The following is a 24,315-nucleotide window of genomic DNA, read 5'->3' as shown; positions in this document are numbered from 1 at the left end:
TATTCCTAGGTATTATGAGTATATTCTTTTTGATGATATTTTAAGTGAGATTGTTTTCTTCTTTTTCTCTTTCTGAGAGTTCATTGTTGGTGTATAGAAAGGCAACAGATTCCTGCATATTAATCTTGTATCCTGAAGTGTTACTGAGTTCACTTTTTGGTTCTAATAGTGTGTGTGTATTTCTGTGTGTGTGTGTGTGTGTGTGTTTGTGTAGTGACTTTAGGGTTTTGTCTAGATGGTATCATGTCATCTAAAAATACTAACAGGTTTATTTTCTTCCCTTCCAGTTTGGATGCTTTCTATTCCTTTTTCTTGTCTATTGCTGTGGCTAGAACTTCCAATACTGTGTTAAATACAATTGGTAAGAATGGGCATCCTTGTCTTGTTCCTGAATTTTGTGGGAAGGCTTTTAGCTTTCCAACACTGAGTAAAATGTCATACATGGTTTTTATTTTGTTGAGATATATTCTGTCTACACCAGCTTTAATGAGAGTTTCCATTGTGAATGGATGCTGAATTTTGCCTAAGTATTTTTCTGTGTCTATAGAGATGATCATGTGATTTTTAACCTTCCTTTTGTTACTGTGGTGTATTGCACTGATCTGTGAATACTGAACCATCCTTGCATCCCCTGCGTACATCCCACTTGGTCATGGTATATGATCTTTCTAATATACTGTTGAATCCGTTTGCTAGTATTTTGTTTATTTGATTCTTTCATCTGTATTCATTAGGGATATTGGGCAGTAATTTTCTTTTTCTTATAGTGTGTTTGCCTGGTTTTTGTGTCAGAGTGATGGTGACCTCATGGAATGAATTTTGTAGTATTTCATCCTCTTCAATATTTGGAATAGTTTGATAAGGATAGCATTAGCTCTTCTTCATAGAACTTTAGGTCCTGGACTTTAGGTATGCTGGCAGTTTTAAAATTACAATCCAGTTTCACTACCCATGATCAGTGTGCCGATTTCATCCTGACTCAGTTTTGGAAAGCTGTATGTTTCTAGAAATTTGTTCATTTTTTCTAGATTGTCTAATTTGTTGGCATATAGATCTTCATTGTATTCTTATGATTTTTTTTGTATCTCTGTGATATCAGCTGTTATTTCTCTTTTGTCATCTCTTGTTTTGTTTATTTTAGTCCACTCTCTTTTCTTCTTGATGAGCCTTGCTATAGGTTCATCAATTTTGTTTATGTTTTCAAAAAACCATTTCTTTGTTTCATTTATCTTTTCTATTGTTTTTTCGTCTCTATTTTATATATATCCTCTTTAATCTTTATTATTTCCTTCCTTCTGCTGACTTTTAGCTTTGTCTGTTCCCCCTTTCCTAATTCATTTAGATGGTAGGTTAGGTTGCTTATTTGAGATTTTCCTTGTTTCTTGCAGTAGGACTGTATTGCTATAAACTTCCCTCATCAGACTACTTTTGCCGTATCCATAGATTTTGGAAAGTTTTGTTTTTATTTTCACTTGTCGCATGATATTTTCTGATTTCCTCTTTGATTTCTTCATTGACCCACTCATTTTTTAGTAGCACCTTGTTTTAGTTTCCACGTGCTTGTGCTTTTCCAATTTTTCTCCTTGTAGTTATTTTTCTCTCATACCATAGTGGTTGTCAAAAATGCTTGATCTAATTTTTTTTTTTAAAGAACTTTTATTGAGATACAGTTTACAGACAGTAAACAGCATATATTTAGAGGGTATAATTTGTTATCCCAATCTCCCAATTCATTCTCCCCAACCCTCTGCACTTTCCCCACTTGGTGGCCATATGTTTGTTCTCTACATCTGTGTCTATTTCTGCCTTGCATTTCCTCTTTCATAGTTGTTAGCATTTGCCGTATGTATTGAGCTGCTCCTTTATTGGGTGCATAGGTATTTATAATTGTTATCTCTTCTTCTTGGATGGATCCCTTGATCTTTATGTAATGTCCTTTCTTGTCTCTTGTAACATTTTTTCTGTTAAAGTCTATTTTATCTGATATGAGTATTGCTACTCCAGCTTTCTTTTGATTTTCATTTGCATGGAATATCTTTTTCCATCTCCTCACTTTCAGTCTGTATGTGTCCCTAGGTCTGAAGTGGGTCTCTTGGAGACAGCATATATATGGGTCTTGTTTTTGTATCCATTCAGCCAGTCTGTGTCTTTTGGTTGGTACATTTAGTCCACTTACATTCAAGGTAGTTATTGATATGTATGTTCCTATTACCATTTTCTCAATTGTTTTGTTTTTGTTTTTGTAGATCCTTTTCATCTCTTATTTTTCCCGCTTAGAGAAGTTCCTTTAGCATTTGTGGTAGGGCTGGTTTGGTGGTGCTGAATTCTCTTAGCTGTTGCTTGTCTGTAAAGCTTTTGATTTCTCCATTGAATCTGAATGAGATCCTTGCTGAGTAGAGTGTTCTTGGTTGTAGGTTCTTCCCTTTCATCATTTTAAATATATCATGCCATTCCCTTCTGGCTTGCAGAGTTTCTGCTGAGAAATCAGCTGTTAACCTGATGGGAGATCCCTTGTATGTTATTTGTCATTTTTCTCTTGTTGTTTTTAATAACTTTTCTCATGTCTTTAATTTCTGTCCATTTGACTGCTATATGTCTTGGCATGTTTCTCCTTGGGTTTATGCTGCCTGGGACTCTCTGTGCTTCCTGGACTTGGGTACCTCTTTCCTTTCCCAAGTTAGGGAAGTTTTCAACTATAATCTCTTCCAATATTTTCTTGGGTCCTTTCTCTCTCTCTTCTCCTTCTGGGACCCCTATAATGCGAATGTTGGTGCATTTAACATTGTCCCAGAGGTCTCTCAGGCTGTCTTCAGTTCTTTTCATTCTTTTTTCTTTATTCTTTTCTGCATCAGTGATTATCACCATTTTGTCTTCCAGGTCACTTATTCGCTCTTCTGCCTCAGTTAATCTGCTATTGGTTCCTTCTAGTGTATTTTTCATTTCAGTTATTGTGTTGCATATCTCTGTTTATTTGCTCTTTAATTCTTCTAGGTCTTTGGTAAACTTTTTGATCTTTGCATTCAGTCCTTTTTCAAAGTCCTGGATCACCTTCACCATCATTGTTCTGAATTCTTTTTCTGGAAGGGTGCCTATCTCCTCTTCATTTAGTTGTTTTTCTGGGGTTTTATCCTGTCCCTTCATCTGGTACAAAGTCCTCTGCTTTTTCATTTTCTCTATCTTTCTGTGGCTGTGGTTTTCAGTTCCACAAGAGGAAATACTGCTGATACTGCTTGATACTGCTGTCTGCCCTCTTGTAGAGGAAGCTGTCTAGGAGGCTCGTGGGTGCTTTCTGATGGGAGGGACTGATGGTGGGTAGGGCTGGATGGGCAGAGCTCAGTAAAACTTTAATCTGCCTGTCTGCCAATGGGTGGGGCTGTGTTCCCACCTTGTTGGTTGTTTGGCCTGAGGCTACCTAGCACTGGAGCTTACAGGCTCTTTGGTGGGGCTAATGGTGGACTCTGGGAGGGCTCATGCCAATGAGCACTTCCCAGAACCCCTGCTGCCAGTGCCCCTGTCTCCTCAGTGAGCCACAGCTGCCCCCCACCTCTACAGGCAATCCTCCAACACCAGAAGGTAGGTCCAGTTCAGTCTCCTATGGGGTCACTGCTCCTTCCCCCTGTGTCCTTGTGAGCACACTTTTTTGTGTGCCCTCCAAGAGTGGAGTCTCTGTTTCCCCCAGTCCTGTGGAGGTCCTGCAATCAAATCCTGCTGGCTTTCAAAGTCTGATTCTCTGGGGATTCCTCCTCCTGTTGTTGGACTCCCAGGTTGGGAAGCTTGATGTGGGGCTCAGAACCCTCACTTTAGTGGGTGGACTTCTGCAGTATAACTGTTCTCCAGTTTGTGAGTCACCCACCCAGTATTTATGGGATTTGATTTTAACATGATTGCGCCCCTCCTACTGTCTCATTGTGGCTTCTCCTTTGTCTCTGGATGTGGGGTAACTTTTTTGGTGAGTTCCAGTGTCTTTCTGTTGATGATTGTTCAGCAGTTAGTTGTGATTCCGGTGCTCTCGCAAGAGGGAATGAGTGCACATCCTCCTACTCCACCATCTTGATCCTATCTTTGATCTAATTTCTATTCTCTTAAATTTGTTGTGACTTGATTTGTGGGCTAGCATGTGATCCAAACTTGAGAAAGTTCCATGTGTACTTGAAAAGGTGTGTATGCTGCTGCTTTTGTGTGTTTATCTATTAATTCCAACTAGTCTACTGTGTCATTTAAGATCACTCTTTCCTTATCGGTTTTCTCTCTGGATAATCTGTACATTGATGCAAGGAGGGTGTTAAAGTCCCCTACTATTGTTGTATTATTGCCAACTTCTCCCTCTGTTTATATTTGCTTTATATTTTTAGGTACTCTTGTCTTAAGTGCATACATGTCATTATGTTTAATATCCTCTTCTTGTATTGATTGCTTTATCATTATATAATGCCTTTGTCTTTTGTTATAGCCTTTGCTTTAAAGTCTATTTTGTCTGATATGAGTATTGATACCCCCACTTTCTTGTCATTTGTATGAAATCTCTTTTTCTTCCCCTCAGTATCCATCTCCAATTTCATTTCAGAGTCAATCTTTCAAGTTTCATGAAAAACCATTTTCAAATTATTATTTGATTGCATTGAATTTATATATTACTTTGGGAAAATTGAAAGCTTTTCCAATGTTGAGTTTTCTCATTTATGGATATGATATACCTCTATTTATTTAGTTTTTAAAGTAATTTTAAATTCACAATTTTACAACTGTTTTTTCCCCTAATGGTCTTATGCATCTTTACTTACAGTTATCTCTAATAATTTCTAGTTTATGGAATCTTTAAAATTTATAATTTCTGCCTTCCGTAGTTTTGACTACTAACTGTAATTGACGTAGGTCATCAATGCTTTATCCAGCAAGCTTACATAACTCTTACCATTGCTAATAGGCAAGGCATGTTTTTGTGTGTGTAACTCTGTTAACATTAACCCAATCATCCAAATTAGTTTCATCTTTCTGAAAGATTCGTATCCTAATGATATATTAATCAAATAGTTCTACAAGTTCTGCATGTGGAAACTGGAGTCTCTCTAACCTGCGGCTATTTTCCACCTGTGTGAGGAAACAACTTTCAAATCTTTTAACTGACCATTTTAGGCTTTAATGCCAAATGTCATATAGCATGCTTCTATAGAAACTTCCTGTTTTCTCAATCTTTGGCATTTTTAATTGATATCCCACTATGGAAGATGTGTATGTAATGTTTTGTTACACCTGACCTCATGACACACAGACACATGTGTGTCTGTGTATAGCCTCTTCACCCTAAAATAACTACAATTTTGGATACCATAATAGACAGTGTCTATGTTATTGTGACTATGAGATTGTTATTTATAGCTGAGTTTATAACATTCTGAGTTTTGGTTTATGTTGATCCTCCTGTGTGCATGTTTGTGTAACCACCACCATGATCAGGATGCAACATATTCCATGACCACAAAGTCTCCCATGTGCTAGCCCTTTAAAGTGACACACAGGGAGGGTGGGGGGGACTTGAGGGAGGGTGGGGCGGGGAGAAAAAAAAATAAAGTAACACACAGCCCCACCAAACTAAACCTCTGGCAAAGGCCATTCTGTTTTCTCTCTATACATAATTCTGAGAATGTTATATCAGTGCAATTGATATTTTGAGATTGGCTTTCTTTACTCAACATAATGCCTTCAAGAGACTTTCAATTGTTGCACACATGTATAGCTCATGCCTTTGAGTTGCTGAGTAGTATTTCCTGGTATGGATACACCGCAGTTTGTTAAGCTGTTCACGTATTGTTAGATATTTTAATTTTTACCAGTTATGTTTTGCTTTAAAAAGAAATCTGCTATAACATTCATGCACCGGTTTTGTGTGGACATAGTTTTCAATTCTCTGAGATAAATGTCACACAGTGTAATTTCTGGGTCCTATAACCCATTTCCCCTCCTGAAAGAAGTAGGAAATGATTCTTACTTACTTTCTTTCTTTCTTTCTTTCTTTTTTTTTTTTTTTTGATGCAGGCCATACAAGTTCTGAGGTCCACATTGCACTGTGCTTTTGGGCTAAGTTTTAGCAGTTATATCAATAAAGGGTTGGAATAGGAAGTCAGATCGTGTTCCATCCCACAGTTGAGAGGCCCTGGCGAACCCTCCTCCTTTTTCTACCTGAGTAGCTCTTGCTTGAGGTAGGTGGGAATGAGACCACAAGACTGCCACATCCTTGGGTACTGGGTTTGGGACTTTGGGACACAGCCCACAACCACAGATCTTTCTTGGGAATCTGTGAGTTTGGCTGGGATTCCAGCGGGGAGATCACCATGAATGGGGTCAGGGGCCCATTGGAGAAATCAGGGGCCTTAGGTGGGGAGGCCTGCCCAATCTGTGAAAACATAAGGTAAGTAACTCCTCATCTTGTAGCCATGTCCTCTGCCTGATTTCTCTTTCACCATCTAGAAGCAGGAACTGTAAGAATCTAGAAGCAGTTTACTCAGAGCCATTTCACCCCATCATAGACACTTCCTCTTACATTGTGGGAGGTGGGGCTTCTCTCCTTTCCACAGAGCACAGAAGCCTGTATTCTCCCCAGGACACACACTTGGACAGAGCAGGCTCCTCTGGCCTTCACAATGCACATCCCTGCCTCCAGGTCCCACCCTCCTCCTCCTTGCTTGCTGCTGACTCTACTGCTGAGACTGACAGGTGAGCATTCCTTGGGGTAGAATCCCCTCTCCCTGACCACTGGACCCTCCCCTGCCCCTGCACTTTTAGGATCTCCTCGTAAGCATGAGTGTTACATCCAGGGCAGCCACAGAATGCCAAGGACTGGGCACTATCTGAGAGCATGAAATTAGGTACATGACCATTTTCTCTGTGGGTCCCTTGTCCACAGCTTTTTACCAGAGGAATTGAAACAGATGATGTTTCAAACACCAACAATGACAGATTTGTGTGTATTATCTTGTCTGCTCCTCACAACATCCCAGTGTGATAGTTATGACCATTATCCTCAACTTGAAGTTTGGGAAACTGAGGCATAGAGAGTAACTTGCCCAATGCCACCTATCTAAGGCAGTGGAGCACTGGATTGCAATCCAGGCCATACAGCTCCAGGGCTGATTCTTTTAACCATGTTGTACTGCTCAGCTTCTCAGAGGAGGCTGATGGCAGAAAAATCAGAAAATATTGAGAAGCATCCTCACCCATTATGCCACTCAGAGAACAGCAGAGTTCAAATCCTGCTGTGTGTTCTCCCAAACTTTTGTCAGTGATGGGTTGGATGGCTTCTATGAGCTAATTTTTTTTTCACTGAGCATTTAACATGTGTTATAATTTCATTAGATCCTCAAAACAACCTGTACACTAGCATGCTAGGCTACACTTTAATACATGTCTGTGGATGCATGTATTTATGTGTGTCTCTGTGTATGTATGTGTATGAGTGGGGATGAGGAAGTGTTCCCAGACACATGGGATTTCAAAAAGTCTTCCTTATTGCTGCCCTTAATCATTTTTCAGTGTACATGAGATGAAACAAACAGATTATTAACTTTTGCTGTCTTTCAGCAATATCCTTCCTTTTCTACTTCTCTATGAATCTACCCCTTACCCTCACGCAAACTCTTAAGACAAGAAAACATCTCTCTTGGTAAATGAGTAGAATTTTGTGCATTGCTTTCTTAGAGTCCCCTCTTCCATGCTGATAAGAATGAGGAGAAAATGAGGGGATAAAAGACACAGAGACTCTTGTTTATATATGACCTATGTACCCATATCCATATGTATGTCTATATCTGTCCCTATATTATACCCATATCTACCAGTATCTATATCTATATCATCAAATGCTAGTTGCAGCCTTTAGGCCTCAAGAAATCTAATGAGTAATAACTGTTCATTTTCTTGAACAGTCACATGCCAGACATTGTTGGAAATGCCCATAGCTGTTAGCTCATGTGATCATTATATCCAAGCTACATACTCTTGGTCACCCCTACCTTACAGAAAAGAAAATTGAACAAGGAGAAGTTCAAGGTCACTCAATGGTAAATGGTAGAGGTATGACTTGAACTCAAGCAAACTTATACTAGAGTTCATGATTTTAACATTGCTCTTGTTGGTACTGTGGTCCTGTTTCAACCCATGAGATTTCTGCAGCTTCTACCAATGGGTGTGTAGAAAGGTGGGGTTGGGGGAAGAGGGTTTGTGGTTTTCTTCTCTGCACTATTCTGCTCCTTGCATATGAGCAAGTTCCTTTTTGTTTTCCACCAAGTCATCTCCTTGGGGAACTCAGTTTCTGACATAATTTTCATAGAGATTACCCACTAAAAATAGAATTCAGTGTCTCAGGGAGATGTCACACTGGGCAATTTACGCATCATACATATATTTTTTGGATATGTACTATGTGCCAGGAACGGTTATAGGAACATGGGGTGCACTGGTGAATAAAAGTCAAAGTAGTTGCCCTCATGGTTATTTATCTCAGTGGAAGAACTGGCAATAAACAATACACTTACAATTAGGTAAATAGTCTAGTATATTATAATGTGATAAGTGTTAAAAAAAAAAGAAGAGAGATAAGCTGGATAAGAGAATTGGGAGAATCTGTAGGATGGGATACATTTTAAACCTGGTAGTCTTGGGTGGGTATCCCTGAGAAGGGGAAATGTGAGCCAAAATTGAAAGACGATTCTAGAGTGAGCCATGTGGTTATCTGGGGGAGGACCCTTCCTGTCATGAAACAGCATGTGCAGAGGTCCTAAGAGTAGAATCATCCTCCTATGTTGAAGGATTTCGGCTTTTGTCTGAGTAAAATCATTGCCATTGCAAAGTTTTGAAGAGAGAAGTGACATGAGTTTTAATTTATTCTAGAATTTGGTTGAATACTACAATAGGCTAAAGAGGACACAGACAGAGGCAACGAGAGCATTTGAGGTCATTGCATTCACGCAATAAAGTAAAAGTGGCTTGCACCTGAGAAGTAGCTAGTACAGATAAGAGAGAGTGTTCAGATTCTGAATGCACACTGAAGAGGAAGCAACAGGATTTCCTGATGGGTAGGATTTGGGGTGGGAGAGAAAGGCTCCAAGGTTTTGAGACCTGAGCATCTGGAAGAAGAAATGTGGCTCAGGTGAGATATAGAGGGTGTGGGGGAAATTCAGTTTCATTTTAGATGTGTTAACGGTGAGATATTTATTTCTATTTAAAGAACGTGATGAGTGGATTATTGGATATACAAGTCCAGAGAGTTCAGAAGAAAGGCCTGGACCAGAGAAGTAATAGGAGAATTGTAGACACACAGATGGCAGGGTTTTTGCTGTCCCCTGGGTCGTCTCAACCCCCTGATCCCTCCTCTCCTGCCTCCTCCTCTCTAACATTCTTTCATATTTCTTCCCATTTTCGTCTTAGCAGTTCAACTCCCCAACCTCAATCTTCTCCAGACTTAAAAACCCAAATCATCTGATGTTTTTGGCACATCACAGGCACCTGCCCTGTAATAGCATGCACCCTCCCTAGGTGGCATGGTTGGTTAGAAATAGTGCTTAGTGGGTGAGTTTACTAGTTCACACTCTGCAAAGGTGAACCACACAATTTCTCCCTAAGAAGAAAGAGCACAGGTTTTGTTTGTGGTGCGACAACAGAATGTTCCTCTGGTTTATATCCATGCAATTTAATAGGACATTTCAAAAAAGAAGGAATGTATTCGTATTTCTCTGTAACTGGGAGAAACTGAGTAGTCAGCTAGACAGTGAATTCAAGCTGGAAAACTTGCACCTGTAGTTAAATAATTGGCCCAGTGGTGACTTATGTCTCCTCAACTCATAACTCATTGTCCAAATGTAGTCAACCACCCACAATTGTTTTCAAAACATGATTTTGGAGTGTATTGTTTCCTTGCTTTTATTGTTTGTCCCCATGGTTCTTTCTCCCCATTCACCTATAGGTTTCTCCAGTGTATCAACGTTGAGAACCACACATTTTAGTTTCCTTGAGCCCTTTAGTGCAATTCAAAGGCTCTACATGGGGCAGTCACCTTGTTTAGGTTCACACTTTTTTATTGTGGTAAAATATACATAACACAAAATTTACCATTTTAACTTTTTTGAAGGATACAAAGTGGCACTAAGTACCTTCACCACGTTGTGAAGGCATCACCAGTGTACATTTCCAGAACTTTTTCAATATCTATAGCAGAAACTCTCTATCCATTAAACTATAACTCCCCATTTCTCCTTGCCTGCCGCCACTGGTAAACTGTATTCTACTTTTTCTCTGTGAATTTGCCTATTCTATGTGCTTCATAGAATATGTACATATTCTATGATCTTCATATAAGTGGAATCACCTATTTTCCTTTTGTATCTGGCTTATTTCTGTGAGTATATTTTTAACGTTCATCTATGCTGTAGAAGGTGTCAGAATATCATTGCTTTTTAGGGGTGAAATATACTTTATTTTTTATTGAAATATACTTTATACTTTATCTATCTATCTCTTTATATATTTATCATCTATCTATGATCTATCTATCTATCTATATCACATTTTGTTTATCCATTCATCTATATATATTGATGGAATTTTGGGTTGTTTATACTATGCATTTTTATTGAAATATACATGCTTAACACTATTGCATAAGTTAAAGTTGTACAATATAGTGATCCACAATTTTTAAAGGTTATACTCCATTTATACTTATTGTAAAATATTGGCTATATTCCTGGTGTTATATTATATATCCTTGTAGCTTTATTTACACATAATGTTTTGTACCTCTTAAACCTCTACCCCTATATGGCCCTCCCCACCTTCCCTCTCCCTGCTGGTAACCACTAGCTTGTGCTCTACATCTTTGAGTTGGTTTCTTTTTTGTTATATTAACTAGTTTGTTGTATTCTTTAGATTCCACATGTAAGTGATATCATACAGTATTTGTGTTTGTCTGACTTATTTAACTTAGCACAATATCTTCCAAGTCTATCTGTGTTGCTGTAAATGGCAAAATTTAATTTTCTTTTATGGCTGAGACGTATTCCCTCTTACACACACACACACACACACACACACACCCCACATTTTCATCTATCCATTTGTTGATGAATTTTTCAGTTGTTTGCATTACCTTTTGGTATTGTGAATAATGGTGCTATGAACATTGCTGACTAACTGTATGCTTGAATTTCTGCTTTTAATTATTTGGGGTATACAACGAAGAGTGGAATTATTGGATCATATGGTAAATTCTATTCTATGGTTAACATAAAAACAGAGTTAAAAAAAACTTAAAAAAATAAATACTGGTGTTTCCAGAGAGACTCCACCATTTTTGTACTCCTATTAACAATGCACAAGGGTTTCAATTTCTCAACGTCTTTGCCCACCCTTATTTTCAAGTTTTCAATCTTTTTGTTTTGTTTTGTTTTTGGTAAAAGCTATCCTACACAATATGTAGGGGTATCTCATTGTGATTTTAGTTTGCATTTCCCCAATTATTAGTGATGTTGAGCATCATTTCACAAGCTTATTGACCATCTGTATATCTTCTTTGGAGAACTGTCTGTTCTTTCATTCATTTTTAAATTGAGTTGCTTGTTATTTCGTTGCTGAAGAGTAGGACTTCTTGAAATATTCTGGATAGAAATCCCTTATGAGATATATGCGTTGCAAATATTTTTTCCTATTCAGTGAATTATCTTTTCATCTCTTGATAGTATCCTCTGATGCAGGAAAGTTTTAATCTCGATGAGGTCCAATTTCTATATTTTTTCCTTTGTTGCTTTTGGTGTCATATCCAAGAAATTATTGTGAAATTCAATGTCATGAATTGTTTCACCTGTGGCTTTTTCTCAGAATTTTGCAGCTGTAGCTCTTACATTTAGGTTTTTGATTATGTTGAGTTCATTTTAGTATACAGTTTTCAGGTAACGATCCAACTTTATTCTTCCCCATGTGAATATCAAGTTTCTCCCCGTTCGTGTATTGAAAAGACTGTGCTTTGCCCATTGAATGGTCTTGGCCCCTTATTAAAAATCACTTGACTATATATGTGAGGGTTTATTTCTAGGCTCTCTATTTGTTTCCATTGGTCTATATATCTTTCCTAATGTCAGTACCACACTATTTTGATTATTGTAGCTTTGTATTAAGGTTTTCAATCTGGAAATGTGAGTCCACAAGCTATGGGCTTCTTTTTCAAGATTGTTTGCTGATTTGAGGTTCCTTGCGATTTCATATGAATTTAGAATGGAGTATTCTATTTCTGAAAAAAAAATCTTTGGGATTTGAATAGGGATTGTATTGATTGCTGTAGTTTCTTTAGGTCAATTGACATTTTAACAATATTAAGTCTCAGAATCCATAATAGGATTTTGTTTTTCACTTATTTATGCCTTGTTTAATTTCTTTCACCAATGTTTTGTACTTTTTTGATGCACACGGCTTTCATTTCCATGGAGAAATTTACTCCTAAGTATTTTATAGCTTTGTAGCTATTAAAAATGAAATTGCTAGCTTAACTTGCTTTTTGGATTGATTGTCACTACTGTATAGAAAAGCAACTTGTTTTTGTGTGTTGAGCTTATACTTCAAAAATTTGCTGAATTTTTTTATTAGCTCTGAAACTTCTTAATGTTGGAATTTTTGAAATTGCTTCATAAAAATCATGTCACATACAAAAAAGATAGTTTTACTTTTTCCTTTCTGATTTCAATGTATTTTCTATATTTTTCCTGGGAAACTGCTTTTGTTGCAATTTCCAGTATTGTGTTGACTAGAAGTGGCAAAAATGGACATCCTTGTCCTGTTCCTGATCTTAGGGGAAAAGCTTTCAGAATTTCATCATCAACTAGGCTTTTCACAGTGGGCTTTTCATATATGACTTCATTTTTTGGGCAGTTTTCCATCTACTCCTAGTATATTGGCTGTTTTTATTATGGAAAATGTTGACTTTTGTTAAATGCTTGTTCTGCATCAGTTGAGATGGTCTGTTTTTTTCTCTTTATTCTATTAAAATGTTAAAATGTATTGTTTGATTTGCATACATTGAACCATTTTTGCAATAAATCCTAGTTGTTCATGGTGCATAATTCTTTAAGTATTCTATTGAATTAGACTTGATAACATTTGTTGATGATTGTTGTATCAATATTTCTAAAAGATATTGGTCTGTGTTTTCTTGTTATGCCTTTGTCTCGCTTTGATATCAGAATAATGCTAAGAATGAATTTTAATAGGACTCTGAAAAAGTTAAGAAGTCTTTCTTCCTCTTCAATTTTTTGGGAAAGTTTGGGGAGGAATAATGTTAGTCCTCTTTAAAAGTTTGAAAGATTCACCAGGGAAGACACATGCTACTTGACCTTTCTTTGTTACGAGGTTTTTGATTATTGATTGAATCTCATTGCTAATTATAGGTCTGCTATGATTTTCTGTTTCTTCATAATTCAGCCGTGGTGTTTTGTATTTCTAGGAATTTGTCCATTTTGTCTAGGTTATTCACTCTTTTGGTGTTTAAACATTTGTAGTGCTCTTTTATAATCCCTTTTATTAAGTAAAATTGTTAGTATGTTCTTTTATTTCTGACTTTAATTATTTGAGTTTTCTCTCTCTCTCTTTTTTTTCTTCATCAATCCAGCTAAAGTTTTGTGAATTGTGTGACTCTCTTTGAAGAATCATTCTTGGTTTTGTTGATTTTCTCTTTTGTTTTTCCATTCGGATTTTACCTTTTTCTTCACTAATGTTGATTATTTCCTTTTTGTTTTTTGCTAGTTTTCAGTTTGGTGTTTACTTTGCTCTTCTTTCTCTAGTTTCTTATGGTATAAAGTTACTGATGTGTGATCTTTTTCTTAAATGTCTGCATTACCAGCCATAAATTTCCCTTTAGGGCTTCTTTTGTGTATCTCAAACATATTGGTATTACATGTTTATGTTTTCATTTGTCTCCAGGCATTCCGTAATTCCCCTAATGATTTCTTCTTTGCATGTTGATTTTTAAAGAGAATGTTGTTTGGTTTCTATGTACCTGTGAATATTTTATTTCTCTTTTGTCATTGATCTAGTTTAATTTTATGTAATGTTTGACCAATGGGCTGCTTGAATAGCCCTTCTTCAGATTCCAATAAGTTGTCTTCTTATTCATCCTGTGTTGCAATGAAACATACAGAGTTTTTTTGATATGGCAACTGACTTCTGTAACTGTCAGGGCAGATGTGTTGTGGTAGACAGAATCTAGCCCACAATATTGGAGGAGTAATCAAGATTATGGTGTAGTAGGATGTGTAGCTCATCTCCTCCCACAAATATATCAAGAATACATCTATGTGCGGAATGATTCTCATAGAATATCTACTTAATATCTACTTAATGAAGACCTCAGAATTCTGAAAGAGCAAGGAAATCTCCATGCAACCAGGTAGGACAAAAGAAAAAAGAAAAAAAAAAGGAAAGTGAGAAAGGAGTCTGATGGGACCTGTGTCTCTGGGAGGCAGCTGTGAAAGAGGAAAAGTTCCATTGCTCTGGGAAGTCCCCTCACTGGTGGGGAGATCAGTCAGGATAGATGGGGAGCTTCGTAGCCTCAGAGGAGAACACAGCAACCAGTTTGCACTAGCTAGAGCAGAGAGAGACCTGCACAGATTGTCAGTGCAACTGCTTGGATTACCCAGCGTGAAATGTTTGTCTGCTTGTACAGGTGGGGGCTGGGTTTGAAGCTCAAGATTCAGAGATCAAATCCTGGGAAAGGACTGGGGTTGGGCTGTGGGGAGACAGCCCGAAAATCTGGAGTGTGGTGCAGGCTCACCTGTGCATATAGGTGGAGGAAGCCTGGGCTGCCTTAGAGGACATGCACCATTGTTTGCTAGGTGCGTGAGGGGTGGGGGTGGGACCCTCCATTGTAGCCTTTTTCCCTGCATGCACTCTCAGGCTGCAGGACACCGCCTACATGAGCTTCAGGAGCTATCACCAGTCACAGCAGCTGCCACCCCCTTTCTTCAGAAGTGGCTGGGAGTCCCTGGCCCCACCCCTCCCCACTTTAGGAGCCGTCACAAGGAGCTGTGTGAGCTACCTACCTCCACCCTTTGGGCTTTAGGTGCGGTGGTCATGACCATTGCTACTGCCCTCAAAGACTCCAGAAGCCATCTCGGGCCACCTCCGCTCCCATTGCATGCTCTGGGGGTACAAATGAGCTACCGTGGCCACCAAGAACCCCAGGACTAGGCACCAGACACCACATCTGCACACCCCCATCAAGGGAAGAAGGTTGGCATGTGCTGAGGAAAGAGGTGACAGGCATGCATTCTAAAAGCAGCCCTCACACCAAATATTAAACCCACACAAGCTACACAGGGACACTCTCATGTATAAATAGCACTGCAGGACCACAATACATAATTGCTTCTCCTCAACTCACAGAATAAGAGAAATATAAGTTCAATGAGGCAGCAGAGGAACCACTCCCAGGTAAAAGATAAAGGACTGCCCCTGAAAAAGCAAACAATGATACAGACCTCTTTAATCTAATAGACACCAATTTCAAAAAGGGGATAATGAAAATACTGAAGAAATTAAGAAAGATTATCAGCAGAAATGCACAATACTATAAAAATGAACTAGAAACTATGAAAAGGAACCAAGAAAAATTAGAAATCTCATTTGTTGAGAGAAAAACTGAACTAAAGGCAATGAATAACAGAATGGATAATGCAGATGAATGAATAAGTGATCTGGAAGACAGAAAAATGGAAATCACCCAATCAAGACAGCAGACAGAAACTCAAATGAAAACAAAAAATGAAGCCAATATAAGCGACCCATGGGATGATATAAAGCAGGCATCAATCTATGCACAACAGGGATTCCAGAAGGCAAAGAAAGAGAAAAGGGGATTGAAAATGTATTTGAAGGAATTAGGGCTGAAGACTTCCCGAAAGTAAAGAAGGAAACAGATATTCAGGTACAGGAAACACAGAGGGCCCCAAATAAGGTAAACCCAATGAGACCTACATCAAGACATATTCTAAAATAAATTGCAAATTTAAAGATAAAGAGAGGATTCTAAAGGCAGCAAGAGAAAATAAAAGGTGTTAATTACAAGGGAACCCCCTTAACGCTATCAGCTGATCTCTCTACAGAAATGTTGCAGGCCAGAAGGCAGTGACAAGATACATTCAAAGTCCTGAAAGGGAAAAATCTGCAATCTAGGATATGCTACCCAGCAAGATTATCATTTAGCATAGCAGGAGAGAGAAAGAATTTCTTAGACAAGGGAAAACTAAAAGAATACAGCAATACCAAACCTATCCTAAAGCAAATAGTGAAAGGTTTTCTCTAAATAGAAAAGAAATAAGAATATGTAGGAACGAGCAAATCACACCTGGAAAGCAAATCAGCTAAATAAGCTAGTACACAGATTAAAAAAATCAAAAAATTTCTGTGAAAGTGAGGATAACCATTATGAACAGCAAAATGATGAACATGAAGATGTAAAAGAGGACATCAAAATCATGAAGTGTGGGGGAGGAGGGTTAGAAAATGTACATTTTTAAATTTTCTAGACTATGTTTCTATATGACCACCTGTCTAAGGCAAGTAGACATAGGAGGGATTCACATACTTGAACAACAGGGTAGCCACAAGTCAAAAACACACAATAGATTCACAAAAAGCAAAAAGAAGAGAACATAAGTATACTAGGAAAGGAAATCATGAATTCACAAAAGGAAAGACAAAAAAGAAAAGAAAAGGGCAAAGAAGAAATACAAAATCAATGGGAAAACAAGGCTTAAAATGGCAATAAATACATATCTATCAATAATTACCTTAGATATCAATAGAATGAATGCTCTAATAAAATTACACAGAGTGGCAAAGTGGATAAAAAAACAGAAGCCTACAATACATTGCCTACAAGAGACCCACTTTAGGGCAAAGGACACGCATGGATAGAAAGTTAGGGGTGGAAAAAGATGCTTCATGCAAACAGAAAGGACAAGAAAGCAGGGGTTGCAGTCCTCTTATCAGAGAAAATGGACTTTAAAACAAAGGACATGAAGACTGACTCTATATAATAATAAAAGAATCAATTCAAGAACAAGGATGAAGATGCAGAGAATGGACTGGAGAAATCGAGGTTTGGTGGGGCGGGGGGTGAAGGGGAATCTGAGATGAAGTGCGAGAGTAGCACAGAAATATATATAGTACCAAGTGTTAAATAGATAGCAAGTGGGAAGTTGTTGTATAACAAAGGGAGTCCAACTCGAGGATGGAAGATGCCTTAGAGGACTGGGATGGGGATGGTGGGGGGGACTCGAGGGAGGGTGGGGGGGGAGTTGAGGGAGGGAGGGAATATGGGGATATGTGTATAAAAACAGATGATTGAACTTGGTGTACCCCCCAAAAAAATAAAAACAATAAAAGAATAAAGAAAAAAAGAAGAGGGTTGTACACTTGCCAACATATATGCACCTAATACAGGTGGACCCAGATACATAAAATCAATACTAACAGCCATTAGGGGAGAAATTGGTGGAAATACAATAATTGTAGGAGACTTTACCACCCCACTCACATCAGTGGAGAGATCTAGACAGAAAATCAATAAGGCAACAGAGAATCTAAATGATACAAAAGAACAGTTAAACCCAATTGACATTTCCAGGATATTACATCCAAAAGAAAAAAAGAAAAAAGCAGAATACACATTCTTTTGAAGTGCACATGGAACGTTCTCTACAACTGACCACATATTGGAGCACAAAAGAAGCACCAACAAATTTCAGAGTATAGAAATTACCTCAAGCATCTTTTCTGATGACAAAGGCAAGAAACAAGGAATCAAACACAGAAAAAGAAATGAGAAAAAGAATTATACAGAGACCAAACAACATGCTACTAAAAAACCAATGGGTCAAAGATGAAATCAAAGAGGAAATTAAAAAAAATGCATTGAGACAAATGACAATGAAAACACAAGCATACAAAATCTATGGGATGTAGCAAAAGAAGTCCTTAAAGGTAGGTTCAAAGTAGTACATGCCATCATCAAAAAAATAAGAAAAATCTCAAGTAAATACCCTAACTTACCACTTAGAAGGTCTAGAAAAAGACATTTAAAGTCAGCAGAAAGAAGGAAATATTAAAGATCAGAGAGGACATAAAATAGAGATTAAAAAATATAACAAAAATCAATAAAACAAAGAGCTGGTTGTTTGAAAGAATAAACAAGATTGACAAACCTCTGTCCAGGCTCACCAAGAAGAAAAGAGAGAACCCAAATAAACAAAATAAGAAATGAAAAAGGACACATAACAACAAATGCCACAGAAAGACAAAAATCCATAAGGCAATACTATGAACAATTATATGCCAACACATTCAATAACCTAGAAGAAATGGACAAGTTTCTAGAAACATGCAGCCCAGCAAAATTGAACCAAGAAGAAATAGATAATAACTATTTGAATAGACCAATCACTAGAGGTGAAATAGAATTTGTAATTTAAAACTCCCTACAGACAAAAGTCTAGGACCAGATGGCTTCACAGACAAATTCTGCCAAACATATAGAGAGGAACGTACACTGATCCTTCTCAAACTCTTCCAAAAAATTGAAGAGGGGGGAACACTCCCAAAGCCATTCTATGAGATCACCATCACCCTGATACTAAAACCAGACAAGGACACCACCAAAAAAGAAAATTACCAGCCAATATCTTTGATGAATATAGATGCAAAAATTCTCAACAAAATATTAGCAAACTTAATCCAACAACACATAAAAAAATCATACACCACAACCAAGATGGATTCATCCCAAGTTCAACAGGAGGATTCAACATACACAAATCAATCAATGTGATACACCATGTCAACAAAAGAAAAGACGAAAACAACATGGTCATCTTAATAGGTGAAGGAAAAGCATTTGATGGAATTCAGTATCCAAACAGGATGAACTAAGCAAGAGGCATAACTCTCCTAGACTTCAGACAATATTACAAAGCTATAGTAATCTGAACAGCATGATATTGGCACAAAGACAGACATATGGATCAATGGAACAGAATAGAGAGCCAGAAAATAAACCCACACACCTACGGTCAATGAATCTTTGACAAAAGAGGCAGGAATATGCAATGGGAAAAAGACGGTCTCTTCAGCAAGTGGTGTTGGGAAAGTTGCACCATCACACGTAAATTAATGAAGTCAGAGCACACCCTTTCACCATACAGAAAAATAGACTCAAAATAGCTTAAGAGCTTAGAGACAGGACACTATAAAACTCCTAGAAGAGATCATAGGCAAAATATTCTCAGACATTAACCGTAGCAATGTTTTCTTAGGGCAGTCTCCCAAGGCAATAGAAACAAAAACAAAAATACACAAATGGGACCTAACCAAGCTTATAAGCTTTTGCAGAGAAAAATAAAGCATAAAATACAAAAAGACGATGTACAGAATGGGAGGAAATATTTGCAAATTATGTGAGCAATAAGGGCTTAATTTCCAAAATATGCAAACAGCTCATACAACTTAATAACAAAAACAACAAAACCAACAACCCAATAGAAAAATGGACAAAAGACATAAGCAGACATTTCTACCAAGAAGAAATACAATGGCCAACAGGTATATGAAAAGATGCTCGCTAATTATTAGAAAAAAGCAAATCAAAACTAAAATGAGATACCTTCTCACTCACCTCACCTCACCTCACTCTGGTCAGAATGGCCTTCCTTAAAAGCTCTAACAGACAACAAATGCTGGAAAGGATGTGTAGAACAGGGAACTCTCCTACACTCTTGTTGGGAATGTAAGCTGGTAAAGCCACTATGGAAAGCAGCATGGAGGTTCCTCAGAAACCTTGCTGTATGATACAGCAATCCGATTCCTGGGCATATATCCAGCAAAACTCTTATCCAAAAAGATACATGCACCCGTATTCATAGCAGCATTTTTGCAGTAGCTAAGACATGGAAACAACCTAAAAGTCCATTGACAGATGAATGGATAAAGAATAAGTGAGAATAATGGAAATAAAATCAAGAATCGACAAATGGGACCTAATGAGACTTAAAAGCTTTTGCACAGCAAAAGAAACTGTAAAGAAGGCAAGAAGACAACCCTCAGAATCGGAGAAAATACTTGCCAACGAAGCAACGGACAAAGGATTCATCTCCAAAACATACAAGCAGCTCATGAAGCTTAATACCAAAAGTGCAAATAACCCAATCCACAAATGGGCGGAAGACCTAAATAGACATTTCTCCAAAGAGATACAGATGGCTAACAACCACAGGAAAAGATGCTCAACATCACTAATCATTAGAGAAATGCAAGTCAAAGCCACGATGAGGTATCACCTCACACTGGTCAGAATGGCCATCATCAAAACATCTAGAAACAATAAATGTTGGAGAGGGTGTGGAGAAAAGGGAACTCTCCTGCACTGTTGGTGGGAATGTAAGTTGGTCCAGCCACTATGGAAAACAGTTTGGAGGTTCCTTAAAAAATTAAAAATAGAACTACCATATGATCCAGTCATTCCACTCCTGGGCGTATACCCAGAAAACCATAATTCAAAAAGAAACATGTACCATAATGTTCATTGCAGCACTATTTACAATAGCCAGGACATGGAAGCAACCTAAATGCCCATCAACAGATGAATGGATAAAGAAGATGTGGCACATATATACAATGGAATATGACTCAGCCATAAAAGGAATGAAATGGAGCTATATGTAATGAGGTGGATAGACCTAGAGTCTGTGATACACAGTGAAGTAATCCAGAAAGAGTAAAAACAAATACTGTATGTTAACACATATTTCTGGAACCAAAAAATAAAAAAATAAAAAATAAATAAAAAAGGTACAGATGAACCCAGTGACAGGGCAAGAATAAGGATGCAGATGCAGAGAATGGACTGGAGTACATGGGGTTGGGGAGTTGGGGGGCGAAGGGGAAGCTGGGACGAAGTGAGAGAGTAGCATAGACATATATACACTACCAACTCTAAAATAGATAGCTAGTGGGAAGTTGCTGTATAACAAAGGGAGATCAACTCAATGATGGGTGATGCCTTAAAGGGCCAGGACAGGGAGGGTGAGAGTGGCAAGAGGGAGGGGATATGGGGATATATGTATAAATACAGCTGATTGACTTTGGTGTACCTCAAAAGCTGGTACAAGAGTGTAAAGAAATTATATTCCAATAAAGAGCTTAAAAATCAATTAATGTAAATCATCACATCCACAAGTTAAAAAAGCAACATTACATCATTATATGAGTGCAGAAAACCCATATGACAAAATCTAATAGCCATTATTTGTGATTAAAAACTCTCAGTAAACTGAGAATAATGGGAAACATCCTCAATTTGATAATAAATATATACAAAAAACCTATAGCAAACACCATCTTAATGATGAGAAACTAGAGTTTCTCCTATTAAGATCAGGAACAAGGCAAGAATTTCACTCTCACCACTTTTTCAACATTTTACTGAAAGTCCTAGATAACTCAATAAGACAAGAAAAATTTTATAAAGGTTTACTGATTGAGAAGGAAGAAATAAAATTGTGTTTGTTTGCAGATGACATAACCATCTACACAGAAAATCTGTAAGAATTCACAAAAAAACCCTCCTGGAATTAAGAAGGAATTATAGCGAGATTGCAGAAAACAAGGTTAATACACAAAAGTCAAGCACTTTCTTGTATGCCAGCAGTAAACAATTGAAATTTGAAATCAAAAACACAATACAACTTACATTAGCATCCCCCAAATGAAGTACTTCAGTATAAATCTAACAAAACATGTATGAGATCTATATGAGGAAAACTGTAAAACTCTGATGAATGAAATCCACGAAAATGTAAATAAATAGAGAGATATTCCATGTTTAGGAATAAGAAGACTCAATATTGTCAAGGTGTCAGTCCTTACCTACTGAATCTATATATTCTGTGTACTTTCAATCAAAATCCTAGCATGTTATTTTGTAGATGTCAAAATGTTGATTCTAAAGTGATGTGAAAGACACAGATTAGCCAACATGATATTGAAGAAAAACAAAGTTGGAAAACTGACACTACTGACTTCAAGAACTATTAGAAAGCAACAGTAATCAAGACAGTGTGGTATTAGCAAAGTAAAAGAAAAATAGCTCAAAAACAAAAAAATGGAACAGAATAGAGAGCACAGACATAGACCTACATAGAAAAGTCAACTGATCTTTGAAAAATGAGCTAAGGCAATACAATGGAGGAAAGACAGTGCTTTCAAAAATTGGTACTGGAACAATTGCACATTCACATGCAGAAAAAAAAAAAGTCTAGACATAGACCTTACACATTTCACAAAAATTAACTCTAAATGGATTGTATACCTAAATGTAAAATGCAAAAATATAAAACTCCCAGAAGACAACACAGGAAAAAATCTAGGTGACCTTGGGTTTGGTGATGAATTTTTAGGTAAAATACCAAAGCACAAGGTTATCGAGGGGGTGACAGAAATAATTGACAAGCTCTACTTTTTAGATTAAAAATGTCTGCTCTGCAAAAGATAATATCAAGAAAACGAGAGGATAAGCCACAGACTAGGAGACAATATTTGCAAAAGACACATCTTATAAAGACTACTATCCAAAATATACAAAGAGGGCTTCCCTGGTGGCTCAGTGGTTAAGAATCTGCCTGACAATGCAGGGGACATGGATTTGACCCCTGGGCTGGGAAGACCCCACATGCCACAGAGCAATGAATCCCACTTGCCGTAACTACTGAGCCTGCACTCTAGAGCCCATGAACCACAGCTACTGATCCCACCAGCTCTAGGGCCCGTGTGCCACAGCTACTAGGCCCACGTGCTGCGACTACTGAAGCTGCATGCCAAGAGCCCATGCTCTGCAACAAGAGAAGCCACGTCAATGAGAAGTCCGTGCACTGCAACGAGTAGCCCCCGCTCCCCACAGCTAGAGAAAGCCCATGGGCAGCAACGAAGACCCAACATAGTTAAAAATAAAGTTAAAAAAAAAAAGACAAAAACAAAATTTCCAAAGAACTCTTAAAACTCAGTGATGAAAAAATACCTGATTAATAAATGGGCCAAGGCCTGAATAGACACCCCATCAAAGAAAAAATACGGATGGCAAATATGCACATGAAAAAATTCTCCACATCATTTATCATCAGTGAAATGCAAATTAAAACAAACATGAGATACCACTATTCACCTATTAGAATGGCCATAATCCAGAACACTGACAACACCACATGCTGCCAAGCATTTGGAGTAACAGGAAATTACATTCACTGCTGGTGGGAGGCAAAAAGGCACAGCCACTTTGGAGTAGAGTTTGTCAGTTTCTTACAAAACTAAACATACAGTAACCATGCAATCCAGCAATTACACTTCTTGATATTTAACTAAATGAGTTGAAAACTTATGTCCACAGGAAAACCTGCACCACCATGTTCATAGCAGCTTTATTCATAATTGCCATATCTTGGAAGCAACCAAGATGTCATAGATGAACGGATAAATAAGTTGCAGTAAATCTACCCAATGGAATATTATTCAGTGCTAGAAAGAAATGACCTATTATGCCATGAAAAACATGGAGGAACCTTAGATGCATATTATTAAGTGAAAGAAGCCAATTGGAAAAGGTAACATACTGTATGGTTCCAACTAGACACTCTGCAAAAGGCAAAACTGTGGAGATCTTAAAAAAGATGAGTGGTTGTCAAGGCGATGGATGAACAGGTGGAGCACAGAGGATTTTTAAGGCAGTGAAAATACACTGTGTGATAATACAATGATGGATACATGTCATTATACATTTCTCTAAACCCATAGAATATACAACACCATGAGTGAATCCTAATGTGGACTATGGACTTTGGGTGATTATGGTGGTGTGTAAATGTGGGCTCATCAATTGTAACAAATGCACTACCCTGTCGGGGGAGGTTGACAATGAAAGAAACTATGAATGTATGGTGGAAGGGCTGTATGGGAAATCTCTGCACTGTGCTCTCAGTTTTGCTGTGAACCCAAAACTGCTTTAAAAAATACTGGAAAAAAAAAAAAAAAAGAATAGGTGGTATATATATACAATGGAATAATACTCAGCCATAAAAAAAAAAAAAAAAATAATGCCATTTGCAGCAACATGATACAACTAGAGATTATCATACTTAGTGAAGTAAGTCAGAAAGAAAGATCAATACCATATGAAGTCACTTATATGTGGAATCGAAAAGAGGACACAGGGAATTCCTTGGGGGTCCAGTGATTACG

General features: G+C 37.7%; 1 protein-coding gene across 1 annotated transcript in view; it reads left to right on the top strand.

The window, feature by feature from the left end:
• The first annotated feature begins 6,638 nt into the window (after positions 1 to 6,638).
• The window catches only part of LOC130833956 (tyrosine-protein phosphatase non-receptor type substrate 1-like), a 31,631-nt gene continuing 13,954 nt past the window's right edge, over positions 6,639 to 24,315 (top strand). Inside the window, 1 exon segment of the mRNA XM_057704075.1 lies at positions 6,639 to 6,711. Within this exon segment, the coding sequence (XP_057560058.1) occupies positions 6,639 to 6,711 (73 nt within the window).

This window comes from Hippopotamus amphibius, chromosome 12, assembly GCF_030028045.1.
Source record: "Hippopotamus amphibius kiboko isolate mHipAmp2 chromosome 12, mHipAmp2.hap2, whole genome shotgun sequence".
Taxonomy (NCBI): Eukaryota; Metazoa; Chordata; class Mammalia; order Artiodactyla; family Hippopotamidae; genus Hippopotamus; species Hippopotamus amphibius.
This window is presented reverse-complemented; position numbering and strand designations above follow the sequence as displayed.